Source organism: Nomascus leucogenys, chromosome 24, assembly GCF_006542625.1.
Source record: "Nomascus leucogenys isolate Asia chromosome 24, Asia_NLE_v1, whole genome shotgun sequence".
Taxonomy (NCBI): Eukaryota; Metazoa; Chordata; class Mammalia; order Primates; family Hylobatidae; genus Nomascus; species Nomascus leucogenys.
The window spans coordinates 17,028,532-17,052,306 of record NC_044404.1 but is presented as its reverse complement, the minus strand read 5'-3'; the positions used below and the strand labels follow the sequence as shown (position 1 = coordinate 17,052,306).

Sequence of the window (23,775 nt, the reverse complement as noted above, 5' to 3'; positions counted from 1 at the left end):
TATGACACAACTTCCATACAGTGGCCAAGTTTTTGTTTTTTACTTCTGAAGCTCCGTGCAAAGTTTTTCCAAATAATTTATTTCAAATTTTAGTTTGATTTTTAGGATTTAGACAATAGCTTTAAATAGTAATTAATAATATATAACCATAACAGAAGACATAGTACAGAGAATAAAAGACACCCAATCACTCACAGTCCCCCAATCAAATCACTGTGAGCCTCCTAGAACATACAAGGGCAGTGGCATGGTACTAAGCGGAGCATCCCTGGGTGTGGGACCTGGAGTGCCGGCCTGGCAGCCAAGAGCCTGGTCTGCACCCTGGCTGAGCCACTTACCAGCTTACAGGCAAATGATTTAATTTCTGCCTAGGCATTTAATCCACTGAGTGCAGAAAGCAGCACTCGCATCCCACAGGATTGCTGGAGGTGAGTTAATACACACGAGATCTTTACAGCAGCATCTGACATATAAATTATAGTTTAACTATAATAATCATCATGCAGAAACTGTGATTCTATGGAAATTACTCTCTGAACCTCAGTTTATCTGTAGAGTTAATATTTACACCACAGGGTTATTGTGAAAATTACATAAAAATATGTAAATCCTAAATCCTAAAAATCAAATTACATAAAAATGTAATTTTTCCATAAAAATATGTAATTTTACATAAAAATATGTAATTTTCATAGTACCTGGCATACAGTAAGTGCTCCACAAATCTATTTTCTGGTTGCCACCCTGCCCCCATTCCACTCAGTAATTTTCTATGCATGAGATTAAAAATATATTTAAAAATATGCCATTTCCTTTAGTATTATCTGTATTTCATTTTTTTTTTTTTTTCTTGAGACGGGGTCTTGCTCTGTTACCCAGGCTGGAGTGCAGTGGCACGATCTCAGATCTGTAACCTCCGCATCCCAGCCTCAAGAGATCCTCCTGCCTCAGCCCCCCAGTAGCTGGGACTATAGGTGTGTGCCACCACATCCAGCTTAATTTTTGTATTTTTCTGTAGAGATGGGATTTCGCCATGTTGCCCAGGCTGGTCTCCAACTCCTGGACTCAAGTGATCCTCCTGCCTTGGATTTTCAAAGTGTTGGGATTATGGGTGTGAGACAATGGCGCGATCTCGGCTCACTGCAACCTCTGCCTTCCAGGTTCAAGTGATTCTCCTGCCTCAGCCTCCTGAGTAGCTGGGATTACAGATGCATGCCACCACACACGGCTAATTTTTGTATTTTTAGTAGAGATGGGTTTTCTCATGTTGGCCAGGCTGGTCTCGAACTCCTGACCTCAAGTGATCCACCTGCCTCAGCCTCCACAAATGCTGGGATTACAGGTGTGAGCCACTGCGTCCGGCCCATTATCTGTATTTGTATCAGCAATATATAGACATCCTTTCTGCTGGACCTCTGCTAACACTGGGAATTGGAAGCTTTAAAAACCTTTGCTATTCTGATACTGGAGAAGTGTTATTGTTTTCAGTGTTTTACACTGAGATTTCTGAATACTGCATAGACTGAATGTTTGTCATAAATTTACTGATTTTTCTTTATTTCCCAATTATTTATTGAACATTTACTCTGCCAGGTTCTGTTCTAGATGCTGGGGATGTACCAGAGAATAAAAGAGACGAATACCACCTGCCCGCACAAAGCTCTGTTCCAGAGGACTCATTCTAGAGACTCAGTCTGTCCACATTCTTTGCCTCTGTTTACCAGGGTCTTGGAAATTCTTTTTCATGATCTGAGGCTCTCATATATTATATCTGTTGCTATTTCTGCTTCCTCCCTCACTGCCAATAGTAATTTGCTATTTGACTTCTAATTTTGGTAACAGAATTTTAAACATACATGAGTTAAATGTTTACGTTAATAAAAGTGGCCATTTTCTTTTATAACATTATCTATCACTTTTAAGCCTAAACAGACCACTGCCCTTCCTGAGGTCTGATAAATACTTTACATTTTTTTCTACTTAAAAAAAATTGTAAGTTACTCCCCTAAAACTGCAAAAACTGTATCAGTTGTCCCAAATCACTGACTAAATCCTCTTTTGCTTCTAATTTGTAATACCTTTCTCCCATATTTAATACTGGGACCTTAGATAAAATTAAGTCTGTTTTATTGCTACATTTTTATTCTAATGATCTGCCTGTTCTTGTCCTAGCATATTTTAGATGACAACAACGTCTTTGTTTTTTTTTTACATTACAAAGGCTAATATTTGCAGCTTATAAAAATTTCAAATTGGCCAGGTGGGTGGCTCATGCCTGTAATCCCAGCACTTTGGGAGGCCTTGGCGGGTGGATCATGAGGTCAGGAGATTGAGACCATCCTGGCTAACGTGGTGAAATCCTGTCTCTACTAAAAATACAAAAAATTAGCCGGGCATGGTGGCATGTGCCTGTAGTCCCAATTACTTGGGAGGCTGAAGTGGGAGAATTGCTTGAACCCGGGAGGCGGAGGTTGCAGTGAGCCGAGACTGCACCACCGCACTCCAGCCTGGGAGATAGGGCGAAGACTGTCTCAAAAAAAAAAAAAAAATTCAAATTAAAGTTAAAAAGTAATCCTGCAGATCATACTGGGACAGAGAAAAATATTAAAAAGTCAAAGTCCTCTCTTTAAGCTGTTTCATGCTAAGTTTCATAATAGGTAGGGCTCATTAAAGAGTACAACATAAATTTTCTCAGATTTTACATTTCTATCAGAATTTTAGAATCAACTTGTCAACTTCTGCAGAAAAGGCAGGTGGGATTTTGATGGGGACTGCAATGAATCTGGAAATCAATCATTTGGAGACCACTGCCTCCTTAACAACATTAAGTCTTCCAACCCACAAACAGGGCATGTCTTTCCATTTATTTATGTCTTCTCAAATTTCTTTCAACAATGTTTTACAGTTTTCGGCATATAAGTCTTTTACTTATTTGTTTTTTGAGACAGGATCTCACTCTGTCGCCCAGGCTGGAGTGCAGTGTTGTGATCACAGCTCACTGCAGGTTCGACCTCCCAGGCTCAAGCGATTCTCCCACCTCAGCCTCTGAGTAGCTGGGACTATAGGCGCAGGTCATCATGCCCAGCTAACTTTTTTTGTAGAGATGGGGTTTTGTCTTGTTGCCCATATAATTTGTTCCTAAGAATTTCTTTTTTGATGCTGTTATATGGAAAATAGTTTTTAAATTTCATTTTAGGATTGTTCATTGCTAGTGTACAGAAATCCAATTTTTGTTTTTTTAACAGTACTGACAGAGGCTTTTTTTCTAGGTAAGCAGGGTTTTACATATATAAATATAAATAAATACGAATAAATATAAATATATATATAAATACGTATGTATACACACACACACACATTTTTTCTGTAGAGACTAAGTCTTGCTATTGTTGCCCAGGCTGGTCTCAAACTCCTGGCCTCAAGCAATCCTCCTGCCTTGGCCTCACAAAGAAAGTGCTGGTATTACAAGTGTGAGCCACCATGCCTAGCCTAGAAAAATACATTTATCTGCTAGTATCTGCTACACGTCAGTATTTTCAGAAAAAGAATTATGCTGTGGTGAAAATGAAAGAATACAGCTATGTTTTTTGTGTGTGTATACATAGCTACAAAGTAGGGTTTCAGAGTCGGATTAGAAGGAAATAGAACTATAATTAAAACATGGTACAATATAAAATGAGGATGGACAGACATAGGTTGAAATAAACATGGACAAATTATGTATAATAAAAAACTAAACTATGTTTGATTTCTGTATACCCGTTTTGTGTCCTGCAACCTTGCTGAATTTGTTCATTAGTTCTAATAGTTCCTGGGGGGCAATGTCTTTTATGTATACATATATAAATTTTTTTTTTTTTTTTTTTTTTTTTTTTGAGACAGGGTCTCCCTCTGTTGCCCAGGCTGGAATGTAGGGCATGGAATCATGGCTCACTGCAGCCTGGACCTCCTGGGTTCAAGTGATCCTCCCACCCCACCCTCCCAAGTAGCTCGGACTAGAGGAGTGTGCCACCACACCTCGCAAATTTTTTGAGACACAGTCTTGCTCTGTCGCCCAGGCTGGAGTGCAGTGGCGTGATCTTGGCTCACTGCAACCTGTGCCACCCAGGTTCAAGCAATTCTTGTGCCTTAGCCTTCCAAGAAGCTGGGATTACAGGTGTGTGCTACCATGCCCGGCTAATTTTTGTATTTTTAGTAGAGATAGGGTTTTGCCATGTTGTCCAGGGTGGTCTTGAACTCCTGGACTCAAGCCATCTGCCCGCTTTGGCCTCTCAAAGTGTTGGGATTACAGGCGTGAGCCATCGCACCCAGCCTGGCTAATTTTTTGTTTGCTTTTTTGTAGAGATGGGGGTCTCATTTTGTTGCCCAGGCTGGTCTCCAAATCCCGGGCTCAAGCAATTCTCCTGCTTCAGGCCAGGCACAGTGGCTCACACCTGCAATCCCAGCACTTTGGGTGGCCGAAGTGGGCAGATCACCTGAGGTCAGGATTTCGAGATCGGCCTGACCAACATGGAGAAAATCCATCTCCAACAAAAATACAAAAAAATTAGCTGGGCGTAGTGGCAGGCACCTGTAATCCCAGCTACTTGGGAAGCTGAGACAGGAGAATTGCTTGAATCTGGGAGGTGGAGGTTGCGGTGACCCGAGATTGTGCCATTGCACTCCAGCCTGGGCAACAAGAGCGAAAAGTCTGTCTCAAAAAAAAAAAATTCTCCTGCTTCAGCCTTCCAGAATGCTGGGATTACAAGCACAAGCCACTGCGCCTGCCCAAGGTTTTGTGTAAAAGATTATGTTATCTATGAGAGACAGTTTTACTTCTTCTTTTCCAATTTCCTTTTCTTTCTTTTTCTTGCCCAATTTCCCTGGCTAAGCCTCCAGTAAAATTTTGAATGGCTGATGTTAGTATAAATAGAATTATCTGTAGCCACTGAAATACACACACACAAAAGTAGTATTTTGCATACTGACCTTACATCTTGCAGCCTTGCTAAATTTACTTATTCTTTTAGTTTTGTAGACTCCCTGAAATTTTCTATATAAAAAATCATGTTGCCTGTGACTAGAGTTAGTTTAATTTCTTCCTTTCCAAGCTTACATATGCCTTCTACTTCTTTTACTTGCCTTTGATAGACTGGCTAGAACCTTCAGTACAACATTGAACTCAAATACAGAGTCAACCTTCCTTGTTCCTGATCTTATGGGGAAAGTGTTCAGTATCTCACAATAGAGTATGCTATTAGCTGTGATTTTCACAGTCTTCATCTGGCTGAGGAAGTTCCCTTCTCTTCCTATTAGTAGTTATTATTATTTAAGTAAAATTAGGACTATTCCTTTTAATTCAAATTCCTTATAAATTTTATTTATTCTGTTAAAATATAGACGCTGTGAAAATTATTTAACCCATTATCATTTTTAAAAATCATGAATGAGTGTTGAATCTTGCCAAATGTTTTTCTGCATATATTAAAGCAATCAAATGGGTTTTCCCGCTTTATTCTGTTAATATGGTGAATCACATTGATTTTCAAACGTATTTCTTTATTTTTTCTTGCGCTTTTTCTTCCACTTAAAACAGCATATGGCTAGGTTTTGCTTTTTTAAAAAAAATCTATTCTGACACTGTTGGCTTTTTAACTGGGAGTATTTAATGGTTTTTACATTTAATATAGTTACTGATGTGGCTGGATTTAGGTCTATCATTTTACTATTTGTTCCATCATTTTGCTGCTGTTCTCTTCTTCTTTTCTTATTCTAAGTAATATTTTTAGACTAAGTAAGTATTTTTAGAAATCAGTTTTAATTTATATATTGGCTTTTTAGCTATATCTCTTTGCATTTAAAAAAATAATTACTCTTGGCTGGGCATGGTGGCTCACACCTGTAATCCTAGCACTTTGGGAAGTTGACGCAGGAGGACTGCTTGAGCCCAGGAGACCAGTGTGGGCAACATAGTGAAACCCTGTCTCTACAAAAAAAAAAAAAAAAAATTGGCCAGGCATAGTGGTACATGCCTGTAGTCCCAGGTACACGGGAGGCTGAGGTGGGAGGATTGCTTGAGCCTAGGAGGTCTCAGGGAGGGAGGATTGCTTGGTTGAGCCTGGGAGGGTGTAGTGAGCCATGATCGTGCAACTGCCTTCCAGCCTGGATGACAGAGTGAGGCCCTGTCTCAGAAGAAAAAAAAAAGTTACTCTAGAATTATACTTTACATAATTTACATCTTTAACTTTTTATACCTATTTAGAGTTACTATTGTGCAACTTTATGTAATGCAAGAATCCTGCTACATTATTATAGGTCTATTTACCTGCTGTTCCCAGCCCCTACGCTATAGTTATCATATGCATTACATCTATGTGAATTATATATTATAGAATACAATATAATAACTTTGCTTTAAACAGTCATATTAATTTTAACAAAATTAAGAGGAAAAATCCTTTCATATCTACCATGTCCAATGCTCTTCGTTCCTTTTCTAAGAGCCAAGTTTCCACCTGGTATTATTTTTCCTCAGCCTAACTTCCTATAGCATTTCATGTAGTACTGGTCTTCTGGCCATGAATTCTTTTCTTTTCTGTTTATCTGAAAATGTTTTTATTTCATAATAATCTTGAAGAATCTTTTTTTCTGAACGTGGAATTCCAGGCTGACAATTTTTCTTTTAGTACTTTAAAGACAGTATTTCACTGTCTCTTGGCCTTTAGTTTCTGATGAGAAGTCAGCAATGTTTCACATGGTTTCCTTGTATGTAACATGTTGTTTTTCTCCAGCTGCTTTCAAGATTTTCTCCTATTTTTGGTCGTCAGCAACTTGACTTCATGGAACAGGGCATAGTTTTATTTTTATTTACCTAGTTGGGGTTCACTAAGCTTCTTGGATACGTAAATTATGTCTTTCATGGGCTCAGGAAATTCTTGGCTATGAGTTCTTCAAATAGATATTTACTTTGCCTTTTCTTTCTCTCCGTTTTTTCTGGAAGTCCAATTACATGTGTGTTAGATCCATCCATCCACTCACCCATCCACGGTCTTACTCTATTGCCCAGGTTGGAGTACAGTGGCACAATTATAGCTCATAGCAGCCTCAACTACCTAAGCTCAAGCTATCTTCCTGCTTCAGCATCCCAAGTAGCTAGGACTACAGGTATGTGCCACCACGCCTGGCTAATTTTTCAAAGAAAAAATTTTTTTGGTAGAGACAAGGTCTCACAGGTTGCCCAAGTTGGTCTTGGACTCCTGGCCTCAAGTGATCCTTCTGCCTCAGCTTCCCAAAGTGCTGGGATTACAGACATGAGCCACCATGCCTGCCCTAGACCTTTTGATGCTGTTCCATAGATCACAGGAGCGCTTTCCCTTTTCAAAAATCTTTCTCTTAAGAACAGATGATTTCAGCCAGGCATGGTGGCTCACATCTGGAATCCCAGCACTTTGGGAGGCCGAGGCGGGCGGATCACTTGAGGTCAGGAGTTCAAGACCAGCCTGCCAACATGGCAAAACCTTGTCTTTACTAAAAATACAACAAATTAGCTGGGCGTGGTGGTGCACGTCTATAATCCCAGCTACTCAGGAGGCTGAGGTGGGAGAATCGCTTGAGCCTGGAAGGCAGAGGTTGCAGTGAGCCAAGATTGCGCCACTGCACTCCAGCCTGGGTGACAGAGCAAGACTCCGTCTCAAGAAACAAACAAACAACAACAAAAAACCAGATAACTTCTATTAATATTTTTAAGTTTGCTGATTCTTATTGCCATTTCCAATCTGCTGTTAAGGCCATCCGGTAAATTTTCCTTTTCAAATATTGTATTTTTCAGTACTAGATTTTCCATTTGGCTTTTCAATAGTTTCTACTTCTCTACTGAAATTTCCTATTTCATTATGAGCATAATTTCCTTCATCTATGAGGAAATTTAAAAATTCTTTAAATTCCACTGGGCGCGGTGGCTCATGCCTGTAATCACAGCACTTTGGGAGGCTGAGGTGGGTGGATCACCTGAGGCCAGGAGATCAAGACCAGCCTGGCCAACATGGCGAAACCCCAACTCCACTACAAAAATTAGACAGGTGTGTGACGCACGCCTGTAGTCCCAGCTACTCAAGAGGCTGAGGCAAGGGAATCGCTTGAACCCGGGAGGCGGAGGTTGCAATGAGCCAAGATCGCATCACTGTACTCCAGTCCAGGTGACAGAGTGAAACTCAGACTCAAAATAAAAAAATAAAAAATAAGAAAAAAGAAAAATTAATATGCTGTAGAGAATCTGGATTGCATTATGTTTTTCTGAAAAGTGTGGATTTTAAAATTTTACACAGGCAATTAATATGGCTGAATGCAAGATTTGGGCAGAGTTCATGAACAGCATTTAGTGCTCCTCCTCTGCGTTTCTCTTCTTTCCAGGCTTTCCCCCTCATTTCCTAGTGGTTGTGGAAGGCCCAAAATGTATCTTCTGGTTATTCAAGCTAAGATTTTTTTTCTTTTTTTTTTTTTTTGAGACAGAGTCTCACTCTGTTGCCCAGGCTGGAGTGCAGTGGTGCGATCTTGGCTCATTGCAACCTCCGCCTCCCGGGTTCAAGCGATTCCCTTGCCTCAGCCTCGAGTAGCTGGGACTACAGGCGCGCGTCACACACCTGTCTAATTGGCTCACTGCAACCTCCGCCTCCCACATTCAAGTGATTCTCCCCCATTAGCCTCCCAAGTGGCTGGGATTACAGGCATGTGCCACCATGCTTGGCTAATTTTCGTATTTTTAGTAGAGATGGGATTTCACCACGTTGGCCTGCTTTGGCCTCCCAAAGTGCTGGGATTACAAGCATGAGCCAACGCACCCAGCCAGATTGTGGTTTTCCATCCAACTGTTAGTCCCATTACTTCCCATACCAACTTAGACTTGTCCTCAGCAAAATCATGTAAGAGTAAAATGGTAATTTGTCCAACGACATTTCCTTCTTCCAAGTATCAACTCCCCTCCAATGTCTGCCCACTCGTGGTCCTTCTCTACTGTTCAGGCAGTTCTTTCTTATATTTTTGTCCAGAGTTGATAATTGTTATTTGTAGGAGGGTTAGTCTGATGAGAGCTACTGTGCCAAAACTGGAAGTGAACCCAAAGATTCTTTGAATTTTTTATCACTAAAAAATAGTTATGGGCTGGGTGCTATGGCTCATGCCTGTAATCCTAGGACTTTGGGAAGCTAAAACGAGTGGATTGCTTGAGCCCAGGAGTTTGAGACCAGGCTGGGCAACATAGTGAAACTCAATTTCTACAAAAAATACAAAACTTAGCTGGGTGTGGTGGCATGTGCCTATAGTCCCAGTTACTCAGGAGGATGAGGCAGGTGGATTGCTTGAGCCCGGGAGACTGAGGCTGCAGTGAACCGTGAGCATGCCATTGCACTGTAACCTGGGTGACAGCGAGACCCTGACTCAAAAAAAAAGTTAGGAATTTAACTCTTCCAGTTTTAGCCACATAGTCTAAGTTTTGATTTGCAACGTCTTTATTTTATAAGTATCTGGCAATATTTTTTACGTGTTCCTGATCAAATAGGTAGTTAGAAATGTACTTTTTTTTAGTTTCTAAGCAGTATGGTTTTATTATTATTATTATTATTTTTTTTTTTTTTTTTTTTTTTGAGACGAGTCTTGCTCTGTCGCCCAGGCTGGAGTGCAGTGGCGTGATCTCGCTCACTGCAACTCCACCTCCTGGTCACCCATTCCCTGCCTCAGCCTCCGAGTAGCTGGACTCAGCGCCCGCCACCCCCCGCTTTTTTTTTTTTTAGAGACGGGTTTCACCATGTCCGTCTCCTGACCTGTGATCCCCCGCCCGCCTCCCAAAGCTGGATACACGTGAGCCACCGCCCGGCCATTTTTTTTTTTTTGAGACAGAGTCTTGCTCTGTCACCCAGGCTGGAGTGCAGTGGCGCGATCTCGGCTCACTGCAACCTCCGTCTCCCAGGTTCAAGTGATTCTCATGCCTCAGCCTCCCAAATAGCTGGGATTACAGGCACCTGCCACAACGCCCAGCTTATTTTTATATTTTAGTAGAGACGGGGTTTCACCATGTTGGCCAGGCTAGTCTTGAATGCCTGACCTCGAGCAATCCAGCTGCCTCGGCTTCCCAAAGTGCTGGGATTACAGTCGTGAGCCACCGCGCCCGGCCTGTTTATATTTTTAATATGAGTTTAGTTTTATTGTATTTTGGTCCAAAAATGTGGTCTGTGCAATTTCTATTCCTTTGAATTTTGCTAGGGACTTTTGGTTGCTGAGTATTTGAAAATTTTGTTTAAGAAGGTTATATATCAATTAATGCTACCTCATTAACAGCACTTATGTGTCATCACAGAAAGTCAAAATAAGCATTTAGAGTATTCGTGGTACTCAAACTGTTTTTTTGGTGCCACAGAAGCTTTTGTTCGAAACAAATAAAACACTTATTCACTTACACATAAAATAGATCAGAGAACAGTTCTGGTTGTATGGGGGCGTGGAGTGGAGGAGCAGGAGGCTAGAGACTAACTTGCTAGATTCTTTCTTTTCTTTGGCTAACTGTAGAGTTCCTTAAAAGTGAAAGATGTTGGAAGAAGAGTGATTTTGAGAGATGCGATGTGAAGAAGGACCCAACCTGCTGCTGCTGCTGCTGCTTTTGACGATGGAAGAAGAGGCCAAGAGCCAAGGAATGCAGCAGCCTCTAGAAGCTTGGAACAGCCCTCAGCTTACAGTCAGCAGAATGACAGGGACCTCGGGCTCACAACCACAAGGAACTGCATTCCACCAATAGCGCAAATGAGCAAAAAATATTTTCCTCTAGGCTCCAGAAAGGAATGCAGCCTGCTGACACCTTGATTTTAGTCTGATGAGACTATACCAGTCTTTTGACCTACAGAACTGTAAGATAATACATTTAGGTTGTTTTAAGTCACTAAGTTTGTGGTAATTTGCTCTGACAGAAATAGAAAACTAACACACAAGTCCAATTTTTAACTTTTTTTTTTTTTTTTTTTTGAGACAGAGTCTCGCTCTGTCGCCCAGGCTGGAGTGCAGTGGCGCAATCTCGGCTCACTGCAAGCTCCGCCTCCCGGGTTCATGCCATTCTCCTGCCTCAGCCTCTCCGAGTAGCTGGGACTACAGGCGCCCGCCACCACGCCCGGCTAATTTTTTGTATTTTTAGTAGAGACGGGGTTTCACCGTGGTCTCAATCTTCTGACCTCGTGATCCGCCCGCCTCGGCCTCCCAAAGTGCTGGGATTGCAAGTGTGAGCCACCGCGCCCGGCCCAATTTTTAACATTTTAACCACATCTCTACCTTGTCCATTCGAGGCAAGTTTCTGGCGGTTCTGTTATTATTATAGAAAACACAGGTCCAGATATATAAGATATAATCAATACATTCAGCATTAAAAAAAATGGTAATATAACTAAATGACTTTAAATACTGTGCTTAAAGTTAATTATACCAGTATTTCTAGAAATTTGTCATACTTTCATTTGGAAATTATTTTGGTATTATTTTTCTGAATCAGGTACCAACCTCATTCTTTTTTTTTTTTGGAGATAGAGTCTCACTCTGTTGCCCAGGCTGGAGTGCAATGGCATGATCTCAGCTCACTGCAACCTCTGCCTCCTGGTTTCAAGCAATTCTTGTGCCCCCGCCTCCTGAGTGGCTGGGATTACAGGCATGAGCCACTACACCCAGCTAATTTTTGTATTTTTTTTTCTGAGAAGGAGTCTCGCTCTTTCACCCAGGCTGGAGTGCAGTGGCACGATCTTGGCTCACTGCAGGCTCCGTCCCCCAGGGTTCACGCCATTCTCCTGCCTCAGCCTCCCGCGTAGCTGGGACTACAGGCGCCCGCCGCCTCGCCCGGCTAATTTTTTTGTATTTTTTAGTAGAGACGGGGTTTCACCGTGTTAGCCAGGATGGTCTTGATCTCCTGACCTCGTGATCCGCCTGCCTCGGCCTCCCAGAGTGCTGGGATTACAGGCGTGAGCCACCGCGCCCGGCCAATTTTTGTATTTTTAGTAGAGATGGGGTTTCACCACGTTGGCCAGGTTGGTCTCGAACTCCCAACCTCAGATGATCTGCCCGCCTGAGCCTCCCAAAGTGCTGGGATTATAGGCGTGAGCCACCGTGCCAGGCCCAACCTCATTCTTGTTTTAAAAACAGAGCTACCAGATGATCTCGGATTTTTAAGCCTTCCAAGGATGTGAAAAGCACATCCCTAAATCAAATCAAGAACTCTCCTTCAATACCTGGCTTTCACAGAGATACTCACTTATTAAGGTCAACTTCATAAGTCTGCATATGAGGTTTGTCTCCAGCCTTGTCTGGGTCCCATCGATAGATGGCAAATTTCTTGATACGGGGAGCTGCAGCTGCAGCTGTCTGGGCTCCTCGGGAGGCCTGAAATTTTTAAAAGTTCATAAAAAGGAAAAAAAAAAAAGAAATGCAAGATAATTCCATTTTGCTGGCACAAGAGATGTAACGCTGGATATAAACTCACACATTACTGATACATAATCTTCTTGGAAAAGGCAGTCATTCAATATCCAACAAGTATTAAGCACCTATCGTATGCTAATATATCAGACATGGTATTAGGGGCTAGTGATATAGCACTTAATAAAATACACAAAAACCTTCATCTTCACAGAACTTACTTTGTAGTGAACAAGAGTTAAATTAAACATTCACAATGAATATAAAGAGTGATACTGATGGGAAAGTACAGGGAGCTCTGGATGAATACAGCAGAGCCTACAATGAGTGAAGAGTCAGAGAAGGCTCCTCAAATGACATCTAAGTGGAGGCTTGACAAACCAGAATTAAGGGGAAGGAGTGTGGGGTATGGTCTGAGGGTGGTGGCTCATGCCTGCAATCTCAGCACTTTGGGAGGCAGAAGTGAGAGAATTGCTTGAGCTCATGAGTTTGAGACCAGCCTGGGAAACATGGCAAAACCCCATCTCTACAAAAAATAAAAAAATTAGCTGGGTGTGGAAGTGTGCGTCTCAGGAGGCAGAGGTGGGAGGACTGCTTGGGCCTGAGAGGTTGAGGCTGCAGTGAGCCAAGATCATGCCACTGCACTCTAGCCTGGGCAACAGAGTGAGACTCTTTTTCAAAAATACAAAATAAAAAAGAAAAAAGAAAGAAAGAAAAGACTATATTCCAGGACTGCTAATTTTTAAAATAAAGTGATATAGAAAAGTAAAAACTCGGAAGGTTAATTGACTAATTACAAAAAGATGCAGTGGTGTTTATTACTGAGGCAGGAGAATAGGGTTTGGAGACAGGGAGCCTTCACTACAGCCTCTGATTCGTCTCGCGCCAAGTCTTCACTTGCATAGGATGTAACCAATAGGAAACCTGCATAGGGTACTTTAATCCCAGAAGATTGTGCAGCTGGGGCTCTTGAACCACTTTGCTCGATCCCACTCCTACTCTGTGGAGTGTACTTTCATTTCAATAAATCTATGCTTTCGTCTTCTGTTGCTTTGTTTGCATGTTTTGTCCAATTTTTTGTTCAACATGCCAAAAACCTGGACGACTTGTGGTCAAGACCCTCTACCAGTAACATTATTTCTTGGTAAAGTGTCCAGTATTAACTGAAGCTGAAAATACAAACATCAGCTAACAGTAGAAAAGAAGAAAATATATGAAGAAAATGAAAGTTAAGATGAAAGCTATGTTTTACCTTATCACCAAGCTGGCTAAAATCATCAACAAAAGGAAAGCCATTTCTACAAATGTTTTTCACCGGGAACCCCATTTTGTAAACCGACATGAACATCTAATGCCACCTTGTGGTATTTGGGAGGAAGTGAGAGGAAAGATTCCTGAAGGTATCAGCTCCAGTGGACTGCTTGCTTAATGTCCCATTTTTTTTTGGTCTTTTTTCTGTGAGATTTAATAAGGTATAATTCATTATAATAAAATTCACTAATTTTAAGGTATAATGTGATGAGTTTTGACAAAGCAATGTAATGCTACCACAATTACAACAGAATATTTCCATCCAAAAAGGTCTTTTGTGCCCTTGATGGCAAACATAAGTCCCTTTTCCCTACCCTTAGCAACTGATCAGCTATCATCACGAGTCTGCCTTTTACAGAATTCATATAAATGGCATCATACAGTACATAGTCTCGTGTCTAGCTTCTTTCACTCAACATAATGCTTCTGAGATTCATATGTTACTGCATACAACCATAGTTCAATGCTTTTTTTTTTTTAAATAACCTATTTATTGATTGATTTATTTTTGAGACTGAGTTTCGCTCTTGTTGCCCAGGCTGGAGTGCAATGGTGCGATCTTGGCTCACCACAACCTCCGCCTCCCCGGTTCAAGCGATTCTCCTGCCTCAGCCTCCCAAGTAGCTGAGATTACAGGCATGCGCTACCAGGCCCAGCTAATTTTGTATTTTTAGTAGAGATGTGGTTTGTCTATGTTGGTCAGGGTGGTCTCAAACTCCCAACCTCAGGTGATCTGCCTGCCTTGGCCTCCCAAAGTGCTGAGATTACAGGCGTGAGCCACCGTGCCTGGCCAACCTTTTCATTTTTAAATAATTATAGATTCATATGCATTTATAGAAAATAATACTGAGGCCAGGTGCAGTGTCTCACACCTGTATCCCAGTACTTTGGGAGGCCAAACAGACGAATCACTTGAGGTCAGGAGTTCAAGACCAGCCTGGCCAACATGGTGAAACTCCGTCTCTACTAAAGATACAAAAATTAGCCCGGTGTGGTGGCACATGTCTGTAATCCCAGCTACTTGGGAGGCGGAGGCAGGAGAATCGCTTGACCCTGGGAGGCGGAGGTTTCAGTGAGCCAAGATTGCGCCACTGCACTCCAGCCTGTGCGACAGAGTGAGACCCTGTTTCAAAGAAACAAAACAAAACAAAACAAAGAAAATAATACTGAGACTCCACATACTCTTCTTACCTGTAATCCCAGCACTTTGGGAGGCTGAGGTTGGGAAATCACCTGAGGTCAGGAATTCAAGACCAGCCCAGACAACATGGTGAAACCCTGTCCCTACTAAAAATACAAAAAACGAATTAGCTGGGTGTGGTGGCGTGCACCTGTAATCCCAGCTACTTGGGAGGCTGAGGCAGGAGAATCGCTTGAACTTGGGAGGTAAAAGTTTGCAGTGAGCTAAGACTGCGCCACTGTATACCACCCTGGGTGATAAAGTGAGACTCAAACTAAAAAAAAAAAAAAAAAAAAAAAGAGTTTTGCTCTGTCACTGATTGTGCAGTGGCATGATCACAGCTCACTGCAGCCTCAACCTTCTGGACTCAAGCAATCCTCCCATCTCAGCTTCCTCAGTAGCTAGGACTACAGGCATGTGCCACCATGCCCAGTTAGTTTTTTTACATTTATTTTTGTAGAGATGGGGGTCTCACTATGTTGCCTAGGCTGGTCTTGAACTCCTGGCCCCAACTGATCCTCTGCCTGGCCCTCCCGAAGAGTTGGGATATAGGCATGAGCCACCATGCCAGGGCCCACATACTCTTTACCCAGTCTCCCCAACAGGAACATCTTGCAAACTGTAGCACACCACCACAACCAGAATACTGACAGTGCTAGTCAAGATACGGGACATTCCTATAAGCACAGGATCACTAATATTGCCCTTTTATAGCCCTGTCCACTTCCTCCCACCCTCCCTCCCCTGTACTCCTTAAGCCCTAGCAATCACTAATCTGTTCTCTGCTTCTCAAATTCAGTCATTTCAAGAATGTTTTATCAATATAATCATCTGGTATGTAGCCTTTTGGAATTGGCTTTTTTCATTCAGCCGAATTCTCCAGAGATTCATCCAAGTTGCTGTGTACAGCAATAGCTTTTTTCTTGTCATAGCTGAGTAGCACTCCAAGGTATGATGTACCATGGTTTGCTTAACCATGTAACTACTGAGGGACATTGGGGGTGTTTCTAATTTTTGGTGACATGAATAAAGCTGAGATGAACATTTGTGGACAAATTTCTGTGTGAACGTTAAGTCTTCATTTCTGAGGATAAACACCCAGGTGTGTTAATTGTTGGGCTGTATGGTAGCTACAAGTTTAGTTTTTTTTAAGCAACTGACAAAACTATTTTCCAGAGTGGGTGGCTGCTGTGCCTGAGGCAGGTAGTAGAGTAAGTGGGACAATATGCCTTTTAAAAAATGGGGCTACTTCAAGTTTTTACCTTCTAATTTGGACATTTTTATTTTTCATTTATTTTTAAAAATATTTATTTATTTATTTTGAGATGGGGTCTCGCTCTTGTCACCCAGGCTGGAGTGCAACAGCGCGATCTCGGCTCACTGCAACCTCCATCTCCCAGCTTCAAACGATTCTCCCGCCTCAGCCTCCTGAGTAGCTGGGACTACAGGTGCCTGCCACCACGCTGAGCTAATTTTTATATTTTTAGTAGAGACGGGGTTTCACCATGTTGGCCAGGCTGGTCTTGAACTCTTGACCTCAGGTGATCTGCCTGCCTTGGCCTCCCAAAGTGCTGGGATTATAGCTGCGAGCCTCCATGCCCGACCTTTATTTTTTATTTTTATAGACACATGGTCTAGCTCTATTGCCCAGGCTGGAGAACATGGCTCACTGCAGCCTCGAACTCCTGGGCTCGGGCAATCATCCTGACTCAGCCTCCCAAGTAGCTGGGACTATAGGTGCACACCATCATGTCCAGCTAATTTTTGTAGAGACAGGGTCTTGCCATGTTGGCTAAGCTGGTATGGAATTCCTGGGCTTAAGCAATCCTCCCATCTCAGCCTCCCAAAGTGTTGGGATTACAGGTGTGAGCCACTGTGCCTGGCCCTAACTTGGACTTTTTTTTTCTTTTTTGGAGAGTCTCATTCTGTTGCTCAGGCTGGAGTGCAGTGGCACGATCTTGGATCGCTGCAACCTCCACCCCCCTGGGCTCATGCAATTCTCCTGTCTCAGCCACCCGGGTAGCTGGGATTACAGGCATGTGCCATCAAGTCCGGCTAATTTTTGTATTTTTAGTACAGACAGGGTTTTGCCATTTGGCCAGGCTGGTCTCAAACTCCTGGCCTCAAGTGATGCACCTGCCTCGGCGTTCCAAAGTATTGGGATTACAGGTGTGAGCAATGGTGCCCGGCCCCTAATCTGGCTTTAAACAGAATCTGAGACTGGAGTATAATCCCCTAGTTCTTTTTTTTTTTTTTTTTTTTTTGTGAGACAGTCTCACTCTGTCACCCAGGCTGGAGTGGAGTGGCGAGATCTCTCTGCCTCCTGGGTTCAAGCAATTCTCCTGCCTCAGCCTCCCGAGTAGCTGGGATTACAGGTGTGTGTCACCACGTCCGGCTAATTTTTTTGTATTTTTAGTAGAGATGGGGTTTCACTGTTTTAGCCAGGATGGTCTTGAACTCCTGACGTCGTGATCCCTCAGCCTCCCAAAGTGCTGGATAACAGGTGTGAGCCACCACACCAGGCATAACCCCTTAGTTCTAAAGCCTGATTTAGTATTATCAGTGGGCAACAGGCATTAGGCTCTATCAAGCTGGGTATCAGAACCACAAGGCCTGTGGGATGACTGTGGTTACCTGCAATGAGGTTTTCCCTTCAACATTTCTTTATAATATTTAAATATCTGTTTCATGTCCACTCTACATGGCTAATTGATCATGTATTATCTTTCCAAAAGGATTAAGTTTGTATTAGAGCTAATTTAAATTTTTAAAAAGTCTTATCATATGAATGATGTGAAATAAGAGCAATGCCAGGATGTACTACACTGAATATCTAAGTCAATATATCCCAACATCAGTTTTGGAGTGCCCCAAAATGTCATCATTTTTTTTTCAGTACAACTAATTTAAATTTGTTTTGTGTCAAAAATGTATTTTATAGGCCAGGCATGGTGGCTCATGCCTGTAATCCCAGTACTTTGGGAGGCCGAGGTGGGTGGATTACCTGAGGTCAGGAGTTCAAGATCAGCCTGGCCAACACGGTGAAACCCCGTCTCTATTAAAAATACAAAAAAATTAGACAGACGTGGTGGCGGGCACCTGTAATCTCAGCTACTTGGGAGGCCAAGACAGGAGAATTGCTTGAATCCAGGAGGCGGAGGTTATGCTGAGCCGAGATTGCACCACTGTACTCCATCCTGGGCAACAAGGTGAGCGCGACTCTGTCTCAAAAAAAAAAAAAATGTATTTCATACAATATTTGATGGGGAAAAGGGGGTTTACCAGAATGAAGGAAGATTCTGAAATCACAATCACCAGAGGTGGTCATGGTTCTGAAAGTGATGGAGCTTTGCTCATCTTGAGGTCCGTACAAAGAGTTAATTCTCAGGATTATGTTATCTGTGATCCACCAAAAAATTCGCTGAATACATATATCTAAAAATTTGCCAGATTTCATTCATTCAACCTTTATGTGTCAGACACTGTGCCAAATAATCTCTAATCTTTATAACATCTCTATGAAAAATGTTTTGTTGTTCCCAGTTAAAAGATGAGGATAGGATCATATAGCAACACAGGTCACTTGATTCAAAAATCCAACCTTTTAGCCATTATAACCAGTAGTGAAAATGCAAACATAAAATGGAACAGTGCAAAAAGATAATTCCATTTCACAATGAGATCCAAGGAACAAGAGAAGTTGTTACTCTAATCATACAATGAGACTATATGATTGTTTCCCCTTGTTACCTGTCCAGCAATTTATACTACAAATCCAAAATGAAAGAAGGCCCCTTGAAAGCATTTTCACGTTAATCTACAAGACTAATGAGTATTCAAGGCAGAAAGTATATTCCTAGGAAATCTGGGATAATATGAACTTCATAGTTTATAATTTAAGCAAGGTAAGCAACAACTGAACTGAGAAGGGTGAATTCTGAATGGTGCTGAAGGCTGGTTGTTGTTCCTCTAGTAAAGTGTCCTTAGGGTGCAGGCTTGGAGTTGGATGGAGTGGATAAAGATTTGGAGGCCAGAGAAGAAGGTGGGGAAATAGAGAGGAAGAAGGCAAAAAGGACTGTATGAAGATAAGCCTGAGTAAAATACAAGGTGCAGGCTTGCTGAAAAGTGTGATTGGTGATGCTTGAAATCCAAGCTCTATCACTCACTAGCTGTGTATTCTTCTGCAAATTATTAGCTTTTCGGATTCTATTTCTTCCTTTGTAAAGGGTGGGTAGTATTAATATCTGCCTCATGACGGAGGCGGGGGGGTGGTCAAGCTTCTAGCATAGCCCAGAAAATAATTTTTGCTCTACAAGATTGGCAACCTTATCAGTCTTTGTATTATTCTGATTTGTAAATAGGTATCCTAGCCCTGCCAGCCTAAGGAACAAGATGCACATTTTTAAAATTTTTTTTTTTTTTTTTTTTGAGACTGAGTTTTGCTCTTGTCGCCTAGGGTGGAGTGCAATGGCGCGATGTCAGCTCACTGCACCCTCCACCTTCCAGGTTCAAGCGATTCTCCTGCCTCAGCCTCCTGTGTAGCTAGGATTATAGGTGCCCACCACCACGCCCAGCTAATTTTTGTATTTTTTTTTTTTTTAGTAGAGACGGGGTTTCACCATGTTGGCCGGGCTGGTCTCGAACTGCTGACCTTAGGTGATCCACCCACCTTGGCCTCCCAAAGTGCTGGGATTACAGGCATGAGCCACTGCACCTGGCAAGATATACACTTTTAAGTAGGTGGTTCTCGTCCTAAAGGAGTTCATAGTCCAGATGAAGAAATAAGGCAACACAAACAATAGTTAATATATTACAAATACTTAGAGGCAGAATTGTGGTTCAGTGGTCAGACTATATGCATAAAAAGAATTCAGAACCTGAACCTGAATGTTACCCACAGGTAACACACCAAGCTCATTACTGAATTCTTTTGAGGTGGCTTTTGTGGGTATAAATGTATATTCCCACAAGGAAGGGGAGGCCTTGGGGCTCTTCTATTTTCTGCTGCCCTCAGGAGGCCCTGCAAAGGCCTTGCCTGGAATTACAACAATGACCTATGAAACTAGCCTTTTCTACAATGCATTCCTAGAAAAGGGGCTTGGAACTCTCTCTCTCATTAGTGGGGCTCTCACAATTTAATTGTTTGCTCAGCAACTATAAAAGGAACAGGTAAACAAGCTCATTATCAATCATCAATTTAATACTCAGAGGATGTCCGCTTGAGGCTCTGGTAGGCTGTCTTCTTCCTCTCTCTCCCCTTTTCAGAAAGGCTGATGCAGAGTGGATACAAGTTCACACACAGCATGCTGGATAGAACTAGGATTGGAACATGGGCAATATGTACTGTGTTATGCAGCCATAGCAGGTACTTAAGATGAAAGATGTCCTCATTTAGGTGCAAGAGAGGAAGAGGAACTAAAATTTCTTGGACATCAACCATGTCCCAAGATCTATGCTAAGGAGTTTTTCCGGTACCATGTTAAAAACCTGCCTCAGGTCTGCTTCTTGGGAATATGATATTTTGAGCAAGCCAAAAATTTTCTTTCTGGGGGCCTCGAGTTTTCAAAGCTCCAAAAAGGAGGGTAAGAATTCTTGCTTGCCCACCTTAAAGGGGTTGTTGAGAAGCCCAGAAGAGGAACAGACTTAGAAAGGATTTGCAAATCCTTAGTCCCTTATGTATACAAAAGCAATTTCCCTTCCCCTTCTAAATGTTCCCACTTAGAAGGCAGGTCAGAAATGTGTTGTTTCTTGATCATACAAGGGGCGTGGGAAAATCTGTTACTGCACATGGCATAGTAATAAACAAGAACAGCGCCAAGCTCTCTACCTGTCATTCCATGTCAACTCTATAAGGTCCGTATTATTATATGACCTTTAGAGTCAGAAACACTGAGCGGATACTAGTGAAACTGTGGTGACACTACTTTAAGGAACCCAGTCTTTCCTGCAACCCCCACGACCTACCGCCGGGGTCCTTCCAGGTAGGGGGCTGGGTGCATTTCCCTCCATCTCTCCCTTCCCCTGCCCTGTCCCCAACAATTCACATGTCCTTTCCTCACCAATCCCGGTCCTCAACCTCGCACCCTTGAGGAGTTACCTCGCTTCCCAGTTCCCATCCTTCACACCCCGCAGGTCTCTGTCTTCTACAGAGGCGATAGTTTGGTGGCAGAAAAAGGGCTTGGAACTCCAATGTCTGGATTCAGATTCTGGTTCCAGGAGTCATTCGCTTGCCATGTGACCTTGAGCAATTCAAGTCCCTTCTGAACTTCCCCCCCCGCCCCCTTAGCTGTAAAAAATTGCCCGTGCCCTAACTCACAAGCTGCTGCGAGGCGCAGAAAGATAACTGACAAGAATGCTCCAAGCCACACCAAAGCACTGCACCAGGGGGAGGAGGTCCTCCATTTCCCTGAGGCCTTGCCCTATGCTTCCTTAGTCTCTCCGCAGCCCCATCAGCTCCAGGCAGTCTCTGTGGCTTTCCTGACTTTTCCCTCTCTGAGGCTCCAGGACTCACCTGCAGGCAGGCTCCGCCAAGGGTTGTGGCTGGTAACCGGCGCCTCAAGGAGAGCGCGACCACCGCCGCCATCTTGGCTCCTGATGTCAGCCCCACCCCTTAACCCCGAGGTCGCTCTCCGCCGGTGTCCCGTCGAACATCGCGGCGCCCAGCCTGCTTCCACTGAGGACCCGCTAGCCGCGTAGGAGCAACCAAGTGGGAGGCGGCTTCCGGTTTCCCGGGTGGGCGGGGGGAAGGCGGGGCAAGCATAGCGAGCGTGCGCAGTAGCGTAGTAGCGGCGCATGCCCATTTGGCTTCCCCCGTGACCTTCTCAGAAAGGGGAGGAGTCTGAGAGGCAGGGCTACTTTTAGGGGGTGGGGCTAAGACTTAGATGGGGCGGAGCCATCCTATCCGGGTCCCTGCCCCGATTTTAACCCCTTTCTTCCTGGAATTTTTGTTTGTTTGAGATGGAGTCTCGCACTGTCTCCCCGGGCTGGAGTGCAATGCCGCGATCTTGGCTCACTGCAACCTCCGCCTCCCGGGTTCACGCTATTTTCCTGCCTCAGCCTCCCGAGTAGCTGGGATTACAGGCGCACACCACCACATCCGGCTAATTTTTTGTATTTTTAGTAGAGACGGGGCTTCACCATCTTGGCCAGACTGGTCTTGAACTCCTGACCTCGTGATCCGCCCACCTCGGCCTCCCAAAGTGCTGGGATTACAGGCATGAGCCACTGCGTCCGGCCAATTTTTTTTTTTTTTTTTCCAGACAAGGTCTCACTCTGTTACCCAGGCCGGTGTGCAGTCTTGGCTCACTGCAGCCTCGACTTCTCAGGCTGAAGCGATCCTCCCACCTCAGTCTCCCGAGTAGCTGGGACTACAGGCGTGTGAGCAACCATACCCGGGTAGTTTTTTTTTTTTTTTTTTTTTTTTTTTTCAGATGGAGTCTCGCTCTGTCTCCCAGGCTGGAGTGCAGTGGCGATCTCGGCTCACTGCAACCTCCGCCTCCCGGGTTCAAGCAATTCCCTGCCTCAGCCTCCCGAGTAGCTGGGATTATAAGCGTCCGCCATCATGCTCGGCTAATTTTTTTGTGGTTTTAGTAGAAATGGGGTTTCACCATCTTGGCCAGGCTGGTCTTCAACTCCTGACCTCGTGAGCCACCCACTTCGGCCTCCCAAAGTACTGGGATTACAGGCATGAGCCACAGTGCCCGGCCACCCGGATAATTTTTTAAAAAAATTATTTGTAGAGATGGAGTCTGGCTATGTTACCCAGGCTGGTCTCGAACTCCTGGGCTCAAGCAGTCATCCTGCTCCGACTTCCCAAAGTGCTGGGATTACAGGCGTGAGCCACCACGCCTGGCCTTCCTAAGAATTTGTCATTATTACTCATCTCTGACGCTTACTGGCTTGAGTCAGGCGTTTCTGTCGCATACCGTGCAGCTTGCCTGAGGCTGCCCAGGTTTCTGCACTGAGAGTCCCAGACAAACTGGGCAGTTGGTGAATGAGCTGAGGTGATTTCAAGGGTGGCTGGCAAAGGTGCCATTCTTTTGTTCGTTCATTCATTCATTCATAAATACGAATGGAGTGGCTACTATGCGGCAGGCACCAAGCGCTGGGATGCTACAGGGAATGAGCAAACCAGGTGGTCACTGCTCATTGAATTTACTCTCTAGTGGTGGAGACGGCAAGTGAGCAGACAGCTAGACACTGTGAACTCTGTTCTGTAAGAAAAGGTGTGCCCAGAGAAGGACACCCAGTCCTTGGTGGCTTTGTTAGCCATTTAATATAAGAAACAATTTCTACTCTGCGCCACACATTATGGTCCATTATCCCACTTAATCCCCGCAGCAGTTCTGTGAAGAAGGCTTTTTGGTTTTGTTTTTTTCTGAGTTTCCATTTTAGTCATCTCAGCTTCCTTTTCCAGCCCCCTCCATGGATCTGCTCAGAGCTGGCCTCACTCTTGGGACTTACCTTGGGCAGGAGTGGCCTGGGGCCTCCAAGGCACCTGCCTCTTCAGTCACCCCAGGCGTTTGTGTAGATTGTTAACCCTGCAGGTCCCGGGGTTTCGTAGGAGTGATTTTTTCCCCCTTTCTGCCTGCTTGTTTTTGACATGTGAAGGGCGCCTTTCTATAGTCTTTGGTTTCCACTCTCACAGCTCATGTGGATGCTACTGGAGACATTGAGATGGCCAGGTGAATTGGCTGGATGGCTAAGTTTCTGGAGTCCTTGACTGGAACCCCGCTACACTGCCAGTTGTGGCCTCATTAAAGGGGGTGTGTAGTGAGCGCCACTGCGCTCCAGCCTGGAGACGGAGCAAGACTTCGCACCAAAAAAGAAAAACAAGACAAAACAAAACAAAAAAAAAAAACAAAAGA

At 43.6% G+C, this 23,775-nt stretch overlaps 1 protein-coding gene across 1 annotated transcript in view; it reads right to left on the bottom strand.

The window, feature by feature from the left end:
* The window catches only part of SDHB (succinate dehydrogenase complex iron sulfur subunit B), a 37,101-nt gene extending 15,444 nt beyond the window's left edge, over nt 1-21,657 (bottom strand). Inside the window, exons 1-2 of the mRNA XM_004093245.3 lie at nt 21,420-21,657; nt 12,254-12,381 (exon numbers count right to left, since the gene is read on the bottom strand). Coding sequence (XP_004093293.2) covers nt 12,254-12,381; nt 21,420-21,491 — 200 coding nt within the window. The 5' untranslated portion in view covers nt 21,492-21,657. The remainder of the gene's footprint in view (nt 1-12,253; nt 12,382-21,419) is intronic.
* Between the last annotated feature and the right edge of the window lie 2,118 nt (nt 21,658-23,775).